The sequence below is a fragment of the Danio rerio genome, chromosome 11 (assembly GCF_049306965.1).
Source record: "Danio rerio strain Tuebingen ecotype United States chromosome 11, GRCz12tu, whole genome shotgun sequence".
Taxonomy (NCBI): Eukaryota; Metazoa; Chordata; class Actinopteri; order Cypriniformes; family Danionidae; genus Danio; species Danio rerio.
This window is the reverse complement of record NC_133186.1, coordinates 1,512,274-1,525,425: the sequence shown is the minus strand read 5'-3', so window position 1 is coordinate 1,525,425 and position 13,152 is coordinate 1,512,274. Positions and strand designations below refer to the sequence as shown.

Sequence of the window (13,152 nt, the reverse complement as noted above, 5' to 3'; positions counted from 1 at the left end):
TATATATATATATATATATATATATATATATATATATATAAACTTTTAGTTAGTGAAATAACAAAAACTGAAATAAAATGTAAAAAATAAACAATGTTTTGCAAAAAAAGAATAAATATTATGTCATAATTAGAAATATTAATTAAGGTTAGAAGATTAATAGATTAGATTAATAGAAATTAGCTCAAACTTTAGTTAGTATAATAACTAAAACAAATAAAGTTAAGAAAAACAGCAATATTTTAAAAACTAAAACTAATCAAAACTACATAATTAAATAATAATTAAAGTGTTTAAAGATTACTAATCACTCAATTTGTATGTGAAAAAAATATATTTGCTGTTTGTTCAAACTACTTGTTTAAAATGAGCTAAAACAACACAATTCTTCAGGGGGTTTTCGGGGAGACGACTTAATTGTTTATGTTCAATCCACTTAAATTTGTAAAAACTAATAAGTTACTTAGGACTAAATTTTAATTCTGAAGGAAAATATCAAAGATTAGTTTAGGAAATTTAAGTTATTCTTGATTTTTTTTATTGGTGTTTTAAAATTTTTAAATTTTATTGGTGTTCAAAATTTAATATTGCAAATTATGACAGTTATGTTACTACATTTATAATTCTGAACTAAAATCTAAAATAATTTGTTTAGAAAATTATTTTTTTTAAATTATGACAGTAATTTTACTACATTGAGTACTTTATAATATTTTTATTAAGTTGATTAAATATTTATTGATTTTTTTTTTGCAAAATTAAAATTCTGACAGTAACTTGACTACATTTATTTCTGAAGTAAAGTATTAAACATTTAGCTTAAGAAGTTCTAGTTATTATATAAATGTTATATTGCAAATTATAACAGTCATGTTACTACATTTTAATTCTGAAGTAAAATCTAAAATAATTTGTTTAGGAATTATAAATTTTAAATTATGATAAATTTTACTACATTTAGTACTTTTATAATATAATTATTAAATTGTTTAGGAAATTTAAGTTTTCCTTGAAATGTAATATTGCAGTTTAAGAAAATTATGACAGTAATTTTACTACACTGTAATACTGAAGTAAAAGCAGGAAAATCTATTTTTTATTTATTAAATACATAATTTAATATATTTAATATTGCAATTTAACAATTATTACAGTATTGTTTTACTATATTATATATGAATATATATAATTATTAATATTATGATTTATTTATTTATTTATTTTTATATGGCTTAGCAAAATTTATCTTATCCTTAAAATTTAATATTGCACTTTTACTACATTTTACCACACAAAAAGTCATTTTTTTCCCTGTGATGAATGTCTTTACAGGCCTTCTACAGGAATATATATTATATATATAGTATATTAAAAGCAGCACACAGTGTGATAGAAACAGTGTGTTGTTTCATCAACTCAACAGATGTACAGTACTGGAGCACCAAAGCTGAATCCAGTGAAAATCCCAGTATTGGAAAATCAATGTCTGGAAAGGCTGAGTTGCTGTATGTGGGCCACAAATAGACAGATCTTCCCAAAGCGGACATTGTTTCAACCCAACAGCAAATCGATTTGTGTTCGCTCCCCGTTCTGGCCACATGAGGATACGCTCTATTTAAAGAAAGAGCTGAGTGGGTCATAAAAACATGCGTGAAGCAATTAGTATCTCCTCTGTATTCAGTATAAATGTGCCTTCTCATAATGCATCAGCGCTTCTTCTGCTCTGCAAACAGGAGCATTGGGCTCAATATTAATGCTGTTTTTGGGCGGCACGGTGGTTCAGTGGTTAGCACTGTGGCCTTACAGCAAGAAGGTCACTGGTTCGAGTTCCGGCTGGGTCAGTTGGTGTTTCTATGTGGAGTTTGCATATTCTCCCCATGTTGGCGTGGGTTTCCTCCGGGTGCTCCGGTTTTTGCTCAGGAAATTTTAGATATTCTTGAAATTTAATTTAGCAATTTTAAAGGGATGACATAAATTTTACTACATTTCAGTACTTAAGTAAAAATTTGCTTTGGAAATTTTTAGATTTATTTATTTGTTATTTATTTAATGCATGATTTATTATTGCAATTTAAAAGTTATGACAGTAATACATTTAATATTGCAGTTTTACATTTCTGACAGAGTATTTTAATACGGAAGTAAAATATTAAAGATTTGCTCTAGAAATTCTAATTATGCTTGAAATTAATTACTGCAATTAATAACGGTGACAGTAATTTTGAAACATTTTAATACTGAGGTCAAATATTTGCTTAGGAAATTCTAGATTTATTTATTTGATTATTTTTTTAATTCAACACAATTTTAAATTGCAATTAAAAAATTGTGACAGTAATTTTTCCACATTTTAATATTGTACTAAAATATTTAAAACTTTGCTTGAGAAAGAAATTTAGCATTGCAGTTTAGAAATTCTGACAGTAACTCGACTACATTTTATTACTGTAGTAAAATGTAAAGAATTTGCTAAGGAAATTCTAGTTATCCTTGATATTTAAATAATTGCATATAAAAATATGACTTTAATTTTACTACATTTTAATACTGAAGAAAAGAAATTGCTTAGAAAATTCTAGATAATTTTTTTATTTATTACAGTTTCAGACAAGTTTATATAGCAATTTAAAAACTATGATAATAATAAATTTAATATTGGAGTGTTAAAACTCTGACTGTATTTCGACTATATTTCATTACTGAAATAAAACATTTTTTTAAATTGTTTAGGAAATTCTAGATATTTGTGAAATTTAATATTGCAATTTAGAAATTTTTAAAATAATTCTATCTTTTTAATACTGTTGTAAAATATACTAAATTTGCTTAGGAAATTATAGTTATGCTTGAAATTTAATATTGCAAATAAAAAATATGACATTAATTTTACTCTATTTTAATACTGAAGTTTTATAATTTTATTTAATACTGAAAATGTTGCTAGGAAGTTCTGGCTTTATTTATTTAAATATAGACAATTTAATATTGCAATGTAAAATTATGACAATAATAAATGTAATATTGCAATTAAAAAAATATGAAAGTATTTCGACTACATTTTAATATTTTATATTTTATTAAATAAAAAATAAATTCCTTAGGAAGTTCTAGATATCCTTGAAATTTATCATTCCGTTAAAATAATTTATAAAAATAATACATTTAACATTGCAATTAACAAATTTTACTACACTAATTTTACTACATTTTAATGTTGCATGTTTAAAATTTTGCTTAAGAAATTCATGATATCCTTAAAATTTAATATTGCAATAAAATAAATGATGACAATTTAAAACATTACATTAACTACATGACATTAACTACATTACCTACATTAAAAAAAAAAAAAATATATATATATATATATATATATATATATATATATATATAGATAATATATATATTGTCAGTGTAATGTGTTGTTGTGTCGTGGCTCGCAGCTGTGGTGTGTGTGTGTGAAGTAGATGAGAAGAGCAGCGCGGCGGGAGAAAACTCACGCTGAACACATTTGTAGATGTGGAGGCGTTTGAAGATCAGACCTGAGTGTAGGTTACGCTGGGACAGACACACGCGCTTCTAAAGAGCAGATCTGGGGTCAGGACGGAGATTTGATCAATTATTGAGAGCCAGACCAGAATATAACTGCTTTCATGTCTAAGCCTTTATTTAAAGTCGTGGACAAAATTGTTGGTGGCCTTTAGTTTCGTCCAGGCCAGCTTCATTAGTTTGCCTGTTTTAATGCGTCTGTTGGACCACAGCTCAAAAACAACATCTGATTAGCTCTGCGGCCTCACAGCGAGAAGGTCGCTGGTTCAAGTCCAGGCTGGGTCAGTTGGCATTTGCATGTTCTTCCCATGTTGGTGTGGGTTTCCTCTGGTTTCCTCCACAGTCCACACACATGCGCTATAGGGGAATTGATTAACTAAATTGGCCGTAGTGTATGAGTGTGTGTGCCAATGAGTGTGTATGGGTGTTTCCCAGTACTGGGTTGCATCTGTAAGGGCATCCACTGTGTATAAAGGGAGTAAGCCGAAGGAATTTAATGAATGTTTTTTCAATTTCGGGTGATTTCAGTGACCTGTAGTTTTTCTTTCTTCAATGCACGAACAGCAACCATTTCGTCCACCAGTGCTAAAGTCAGAATTATTCTTCCTCCTGTATATTTTCCTCCAATTTTCTGTTTAACGGAGGAAACGGAGTCATCAAGAAGAGGCACCCTGGAAGTTACATAAATGCTCAGACTATTGTGAAGCCGGATGTAAACGTTTGTAATGATCTCTGGCATGGCGGTCCCCCAGGCCGTCCCATGCAGCCCGGGACGCTCTGGAAATGGGCTCGGTGGAGGGGTCGAGCGGAAAGAGAAGCGCTCATTAAAGCACAGATCGAGAAATCCAGACTGACTCCCAACCACTCACTGACACTGCCAGCAGGACCTGTTCTTATAACCCGCTTATCAAACTGACACATCGCACCGCTGGCTCACTTAATAGACATCAAGTGCTCAGGCTTCAGAAGTGGAAGAGTTTTGAGCTGAAGGTGTTTGGGGATTGTTGCGTGTCTGAATGAAAAAGGGGTTTTCTATAGTCTACTCTACTCTGAGTCTTGTTTCTTGTCCAAATGTCTAAAAATGGTTAAATAAAGAAGCTTTTTCTTGACAAGCTAAATATATAGTCTTGCTTTAAGTAAAAATACGCCAAAATTAAGTACATTTTTCATTTAAACGAGCTTGATGATCTACTAATGGCAAAAGTGAAGTAATCTTGTCTTTCCTTTTGACATAAGGGGCCCTATCATACACCCGGCACAATAAGGCGCAGTATTTTTAGATATCCTTGAAATTTAATTGAGCAATTTTAAAATGATGACATTAATTTTACTACATTTTAATACCAACATTACAATTTGCTTAGGAAAACTGATGAAAACAATTTAAGGAGTAAAATGTTACAGAAATTATTATTTACAATATAAACAGCACTGCCTCCATGCCTTTATCACCTCAGGGGTTTTTTCAGTTTATTCATGACCATCTGCATCTGTATAATGTGATTATTATTAGCAGTATTATTTATTATATGCAGATTTATATTTGTTTTAGTAAACATAAGTGTAGATGTGTCCAGCTGTGGGGTTTTGGAGACGTCTGCATCAGCATATGGGGCATAAGAAGAGGATGCAGTGTTTGGATGTAACTCAGTTTTCTGACCACTTTTCGTTATTATTGTTCATTTATTCCTTTGCTGGAGATTAGAACTGAATTTAGAAATGGTTTAGACACAAATCTTTGCGCTTAACACACTAAATTAAATCTGTGGGCTAATGGATGTGTTCAGCGGCGTGAGTTTCCTCACTCCATCAAAGTAAAGGAGCAAAGAGTAAAAGTAAAGAGACTGAATGGAGGAGGCTCGTTCTTTATCCTCGTGCTGCAGATGCTCTGTTTAACTGTTTTCTCGCCAGTGAAGCGTTTAGTTTTCACACCTACAAAGTCCGTCGTGTAAATAGCAAATGAACCATGGATCGATGTAACTGACTCTTAAAGGGAATGAGAGACGAGACTCTGATTGGTTTAATGCACCTAATATCTTCTATATTCTGCTAGTTTCCTATTGGAAGTTGATTATATTCATGTTTTTAAAAGCAGCAAACCAACTTCTGACACACTTTTAGATTAACCAAAACATTTTTAGTAAGGTCCCATTGCAATTGGTAACATTAGCTATTAATGACCAAGACATTAGTTACAGCAAACATTTATAATCATTCATTCATTCATTTTCCTTCAGCTCAGTCCCTTTCTTTATCAGTGGTCACCACAGCGGAAAGAACCGCCAACTTATCCAGCATATGTTTTGCACAGCGCATGCCCTTCCAGCTGCAACCCAATACTGGGAAACACCCATACACACTTATTCATTCATTCATTCATTTTCTTGTCGGCTTAGTTCCTTTACTAATCCGGGGTCGCCACAGCGGAATGAACCGCCAACCCATCCAGCAAGTTTCTACGCAGCAGATTCCCTTCTAGCCACAACCCTTCTCTGGGAAACATCCACACACACATTCACACACTACGGACAATTTAGCCTACCCAATTCACCTGTACCGCATGTCTTTGGACTGTGGGGGAAACCGGAGCACCCGGAGGAAACCCACACGAAGGCAGGGAGAACATGCAAACTCCACACAGAAACACCAACTGAGCTGAGGTTTAAACCAGCGACCCAGCGTCCTTCTTGCTGTGAGGCGACAGCACTACCTACTGCGCCACTGCCTTGCCTACACACTTATTCACACTTATAAACTACGGCCAATTTAATTAATTAATTCCCCTATTATGCATGTGTTTGGACTGTGGGGGAAACCGGAGCACCTAGAGGAAACCCACGCCAACACGCAAACTCCACACAGAAACGCCAACTGACCCAGATGGGACTCGATCCAGCGACCTTCTTGCTGTGAGGCCACAGTGCTAACCACTGAGCTACCTTAAACTAATATTTATAACCTTAATTGCTAATAACTGTTCATAGATATATACATTAGATGTCGCCTGGCCTATTGTTGTCTATTGGACGGAATGCGTCAATAGTGCCGCCATCTTGCTACAGGGTAGCGCTCCTTTGAAATGAATGTGGGACCAAGGTACAGTGGAGGACTGTGGCCATCCAAAGCCAGAGATATACACATATACACATATATCTATGATCGGGAGTTTTCCTGGATGTTAGTATGTCATTTTTTTTCTAATTATGAAAATTATAATTTTACATCACTTTTCTACATTGATGGATCAGTGACCGCACGGGCATTCCTTTCAAAAAGCTTGTGTTTGTGTGTACAGAAATGTACTATTCACCCTCCCTGTTAAACTTGATCTAATCATGTCCTGAAACACAGCTCCTCTCCTGCTTTCACTGCTCATACTGACGGAGGGAGCGATTTGCTTGTGAATGAATCCCCCGAACGACTCTTTCACTAACGTTAGCCGACAATAATGCAAGTTTCTGGCAGCGCAGCATCTCGTTGTAATATTTCTCTTGCATTGTTTGCTGATTTTATTCAACAAAACTAGCATAAGCCGAGTGTTTAGTGCGAGTTGGAGCTGCTTTGCCTTATGGTGAATGCAGTAAGAGACTGTTATCATCAGTAACGTGACCTGATTAGCACAAAAGTTCACAACATACAAAAACAGAAAGAAACGTAATATTACCTATAAATATGTTCTGCCTTTGTGCTTTGTTTTCTTTGTTTGCTCGTTACTACACCCGTAGACAGCGCTAAAGTCCCGCATCTTCACGTAATAACACTGTCTTGACTAGTGCAGTTGAATGACACTAGTTCTGGGAGCACTGTACCAATGTGGCGGCGCTATTGACGCATGCTCAGGGTCCCTATGCCATATCTAGTGTATATATCTATGATAACTGTTCATTCTAGCTCATATCATTTAAATAATATTACAATATAAACTGTTTTAATATGCATCATTACCATAGAAGTCGTTAGTTGTTGACTAATACTAGTGATGTTTTACAATTATTACATGCTGTTCACACGTTTTGCAATGCAAAGCAACAAATGCATGGCCGTTTTTCCATATCGCCCCTTCTATATTCTATTTTAACATCCACATTTATTATTTATTCAGTCTCATTTCTGTTTTTCCCACATGGGGTGCATTAAAGGCTTCAGTGAATACGGGTTCCCAGCTGAGCTTCCGCCGCTCACGGCCCGGTTTAATCTCCAAACGGCCAATATTTCCAGGATTTGGGCCAATCATGCGGGATTTAAAAATATCCATTACTTTTTTTTCACTAGCAGTTTGTGTCGGTGAAGTCAGACCCCGGCCTGCTGTTTGCGTGATTCATAGTATCATGTTCTGCTGTGACAATTAAAGTGGGCGAACACAATGTTCATTACACCCAGGACTTAATCTGTCATTTGTGTCCGTCAGTGAAGTGATATGAGGAGATATGACAGCCTACGCTCTCACAAATAAAGGGCGAAAGCTGTCACTGGGATGGTACGCTTTAAAGGTGACCGATTATGCCACTTTATAAATGTTTTCCCAGTGATGGGTTGGGGCTGGAAGGGCATCCGCTGCATAAAAACGTGCTAGATAAGTTGTCGGTTCATTCCGCTGTGGTGACCCCAGATTAATAAAGGGACTAAGCCGACAAGAGAATGAATGTATTTAATATTTTTTCTCTGTATTCATTTTGACACTTATTTATTTTAAGTGTGTGTAACCCAGTGTGTGTAGCTGCTGCTGTACTCTGTCCTGTGCTGAGTTTGAGTATTTAATCAGCTGTCAGCCACATATTTCTCATTTCTGCTGTCGGGTGGGTCACTGCGTGCCTAATTTAACTGAGCATTCCCTTCATAGTCAGTTTTGCCATTCAAGAGGTTCATGAAAGCATTTAACATCGCATGTGATTAGCTATTATAAAAACCCTATTATTGAGCTGAACGATTCAATCATTGTGCATGCATGCACAGGTTTTCTTGTGAACATGCAAACCCTGCCCGTGTACAAGAAATACAGAGAAATAACAATAATAAGTCAGCAGTAAATTAAAGCAGCACAATCTCATCCACGTCAACACCATTATATGTGTTCACCTGCCCAAATTAATTAGTTATTTACCAGTGTGTGCTTTTGCCTATGGTTTTAACATGGATTCACTTGATATCGAGGTATATGTTGTTTTTTAGCACTATCACATTGCATTAACAGCAAAAAGCCATTACAATGCATATAAAGTTGACTAAACAGTAGCCTAATGTTCAGATGTGTATTTTTAGATGAACTTTTTCTCATTGTTTTCTTTTAGATATGAGTGTTTTTAACATTTTTTACATTGCATTAACAACAAAAAGCAATTGCAATGTAGATAAATCTGACAAAATATACTAGCCTTATTTACAAGTGTGCATTTTATATTAATGTTCTCTTTGTTTTTGTTTAGATAAGAGTGTTTTAAACACTTTTTACATTGCATTAACAACAAAAAGCAATTGCAATGTATGCAAATCAGACAAAATATACTAGCTTAATTTACAAGTGTGCATTTAATATAAATTTTCCTCATCGTTTTCGTTGAGATTTGAGAGTTTTAACGCTTTTTTATTGCATTAATAACAAAAAAGCAATTACAATGTATTTAAATTTGACTAAATATACTAGCCTAGTTTACAAGTGTGCATTTAATGCAATTTTTCTCATCGTTTTTGTTTAGATTTGAGTGTTTTTGATGCTTTTTACATTGCATTAACAACAAATAGCAATTGCAATGTATGCAAATCAGACAAAATATACTAGCTTAATTTACAAGTGTGCATTTTATGCAAATTTTTCATCATTTTTGTTTAGATTTGAGTGTTTTAAATGCTTTTTTATTGCATTAATAACAAAAAAGTAACTACAATGTAGATAAATCAGACAAAATATACTAGCTTAATTTACAAGTGTGCATTTAATATGAATTCTCTCATCGTTTTCGCTTAGATATGAGTGTTTTTGATGCTTTTTATGTTGCATAAATTACAATAAGTAATAACAATGTATATAAATCAGATAATATATACTAGCTTAATTTACAAGTGTGCATTTAATATTAATTATCTCATCGTTTTCATTCAGATTTGAGTGTTTTAATGCTTTTTACGTTGCATTAACAGCAAATAGTAATTATAATGTATACAAATCAGACAAAATATACTAGCTTAATTTACAAGTGTGCATTTAATATGAATTATCTCATCGTTTTCACTTAGATATGAGTGTTTTTGACGCTTTTTATGTTGCATAAACAACAAAAAGCAAGTAAAATGTATACAAATCAGACAAAATATACTAGCTTAATATACAAGTGTACATTTAATATGAATTATCTCATCGTTTTCACTTAGATATGAGTGTTTTTTATGCTTTTTTACGTTGCATTTATAACAAAAAGCAATTACAATGTATTCAAATCAGATAAAATAGTAGTAATAGTAGTAATAGTAGCTTAATTAATAAGTGTGCATTTTATGCAAATTTTGTCATCGTTTTTGTTTACATTTAAGTGTTTTTGACGCTTTTTCCATTGCATTAACAACAAATAGCAATGTATATAAATCAGACCAAATATAGTAGCGTAATTCATAAGTGTGCATTTTATCTGAATTTGCTCATCCTTTCATGTCGATATGAGTGAGTAGGGGATTTTTATGAGTGATTTTAAACAATTTTACATTGTAATAACCACCAACAAGCTATTAAAATGTATATAAATCAGACAAAATACAGTAGCCTAATTTACTAGTGTGTATTTTATACGAATTCTCAAATCGTTTCTAAACATACGGTGATTTCGTTTTCACAATCGATATGAGAGTGAGAGCGGGTGTTTTCCTGACTGCAGCATGTCTTCGGTGTGTGTGTGTGTGTGTATTCTCTCTCTCTCTCTCTCTCTCTCTCTCTCTCTCTCGCTCTGTGTGCACGCGCCGCCCCCTTTATAAATGATGCGGTGAGGATCTCCAGAATCACACCACACTCCCTCTCTGCGCGTCAGGGAGCTCAGGGCGCCTTTTTCACGCTTTTATACGACTTTTTTTCGTATTTAACCTTTTATTCGCTTCTTGTTTCCGTCGATGAGGCGTTCATACAGTCTTAGTCTCGCACACAAGTGCATTTATTCTCTGAAATCAGCGAGTCTGGAGCTCAGATAGTAAAATACAGCTCGATGTGGACGCGCTTCAGGGATGCTCGGTGGAGTTTAGACGCGCGACGGGACGCGATGTTTGCCTCTAAAAGAGCGACTTCTTCTCGGCACTGACTGTCACACACAACGGAGAGAGATTAAACATGGTCCAGAACGTGATTTTGGTGTTTTTCCGCAGGAGATTGAGCCAGAGACCGGCGGTGGAGGAGCTGGAGAGCAGAAACATCCTCAAACGTGAGTAGGCTATCACACCTGTCAGAGCATTAATGACTGCAGTTTCACTGATCATCACAATTAACAGCTAGTGAAACGGTAATGCTTACAAAAAGACACTTATTCCCATTGCTTAAAAGGGGATTTTAAAATAAATTAGCATTTTGAACCTGTTTGTGCTTGTATATTTATTTATTTTTTGTATTGTTTTGTGTGTAGAGCCTTTATCTGAAGACATTTTTTCTAACCCCCATTTGGGACAAGTTATTTGAAGTTGAAAATAATGGCCCATTAGTTGATGTATTTACTAACGATAACAATAATTCATTTATTACAGTGTTTATTCGTCTTTACTCACTGTGCATTAGCTATAATGTTAGCAAGAACAACTTTGCATTTTAATAATGCACTAGCTAATGTTGAACTATGATTGATAAATGCTGTACAAGAAATATTCATACGTGATATAAACTAATGGATTATTTAAAGTGTTACCAATGTAACATGGAGAGATATACAGTACTATGTAGCTTTGGAAAATAAATTTTTTTACTGTGTCCATCTAAAAGTAATTTTTGATTTCTGGACCTTAATTCAAGCTAATGTTTTGGTTTTTGAAAAATAATTAATTTCTGATGGATTATGTGTTGTTATTATTATTATTATTATTATTATTATTATTATTATCATTATTATTATTATTATTATTATTATTATCATTATTATTATTATTATTATTATTATTATTATTATTATTATTATTATTGTTATTATTATTATTATATATTATTTATATTAGTTATACTTTAAAGAAATTAATGTCTGTTACCTGTTTGCTTACAAATAGCATAAACATCTTGTTTAAAATTCATTCACTGAAAAGAGTTGTGGTTTTTGTCCCAATGCATAATGCAATAAATGCAAAATGCACATTTTAAGAGAAACTCCAAACACCATCAATTTAAACATGAATAATTATAATATTATTTGTGAAAAAAATAAAAATTAAAAAATATTATATATATATATATATATATATATATATATATATATATATATATATATATATATATATATATATATATATATATATATATATATATATATATATATATCCTTAATTTACAGCTTTCCAAAAACCTTTTTGCAGTGCACATTTAAAATTAAATGGACGTTTAACACTACACTTTAAAAAAATTATATGATCGATTAGTTCTGACAGCATATGTTTTTAGATCATTTATTAAACTAAGTTAATCATGTTCTAAGCTAATTTTGTAAGTTATGCCAGCTGTTTTAAGTTAGTTTACTGTAATATAAGTTTAATGGACTCGTATGGGTTAATTAGATTCAGCTTAAAAATGTAAGGCAACCAGGATATTTTTACAGTGTACAAATGTTTCTGAAAAATGATTACTGGAAGATATGTATGTGGGTTTTTTTTATAAGTCATGCATTAGATTAATGTGTGTTACCTGTTTTCTGATAAAGAGCATCAAGTTTAAAATATCGACACTTTACTAAAAAAGGAGTAAAGGAAAATGTACTAATAATGCATAATGCAATGCAGTTTAAAATACTAAATTCAGTACATTCCTAAACATGAACACAGTATACTGTAGGCATTATAAGGCATTATATATACACACACACACACACACACACACACACACACACACACACACACACACACACACACACACACACACACACACACACACACACACACACACACAGACACACATTTATTTATATAGTTCACTTCCACTTCAAAATCTTAAAAATGTTCTTCAGTGTTTCAATGAACAGATTTTATTCACAAATCTGCTGCTTCATATGACTAAATCAGGTCATTGTGTTAGGTCAGGTCAAAAATTGCAGGTCAAAAATCTCCAGTTTTTATACTTTGACTGATCAGAACATAAAATGTACTTAAATTATATTTTTCAGTTAAACTTAAATGAACTTAGAAGCACAAATATTGCATGTACTGTAGTCGAAAGAACATCATGATCATAATTATGACATTATATAGCTTGCAGTGTGGGCGCACAGTTTTTTTTATTTTATTTTATGCTATACCAATCTCTAATCAAAGTAATTTGATAAATAATTACACACACACACACACACACACACACACACACACACACACACACACACACACTATAAAACGGGGAAAATCTGAGTGGGGTGTGAATGTAATTTCAGCTCATTTGCAACAGAC

General features: G+C 32.8%; 1 protein-coding gene across 4 annotated transcripts in view; it reads left to right on the top strand.

Annotated features, from left to right (window-relative positions):
* The window catches only part of phactr3b (phosphatase and actin regulator 3b), an 89,892-nt gene that overhangs the window by 66,228 nt on the left and 10,512 nt on the right, over window positions 1-13,152 (top strand). For all 4 annotated transcript variants that reach the window (XM_009305736.5, XM_021479617.3, XM_021479616.3 and 1 more), the window contains 1 exon segment: window positions 10,891-10,946. In XM_009305736.5, coding sequence (XP_009304011.2) covers window positions 10,891-10,946 — 56 coding nt within the window.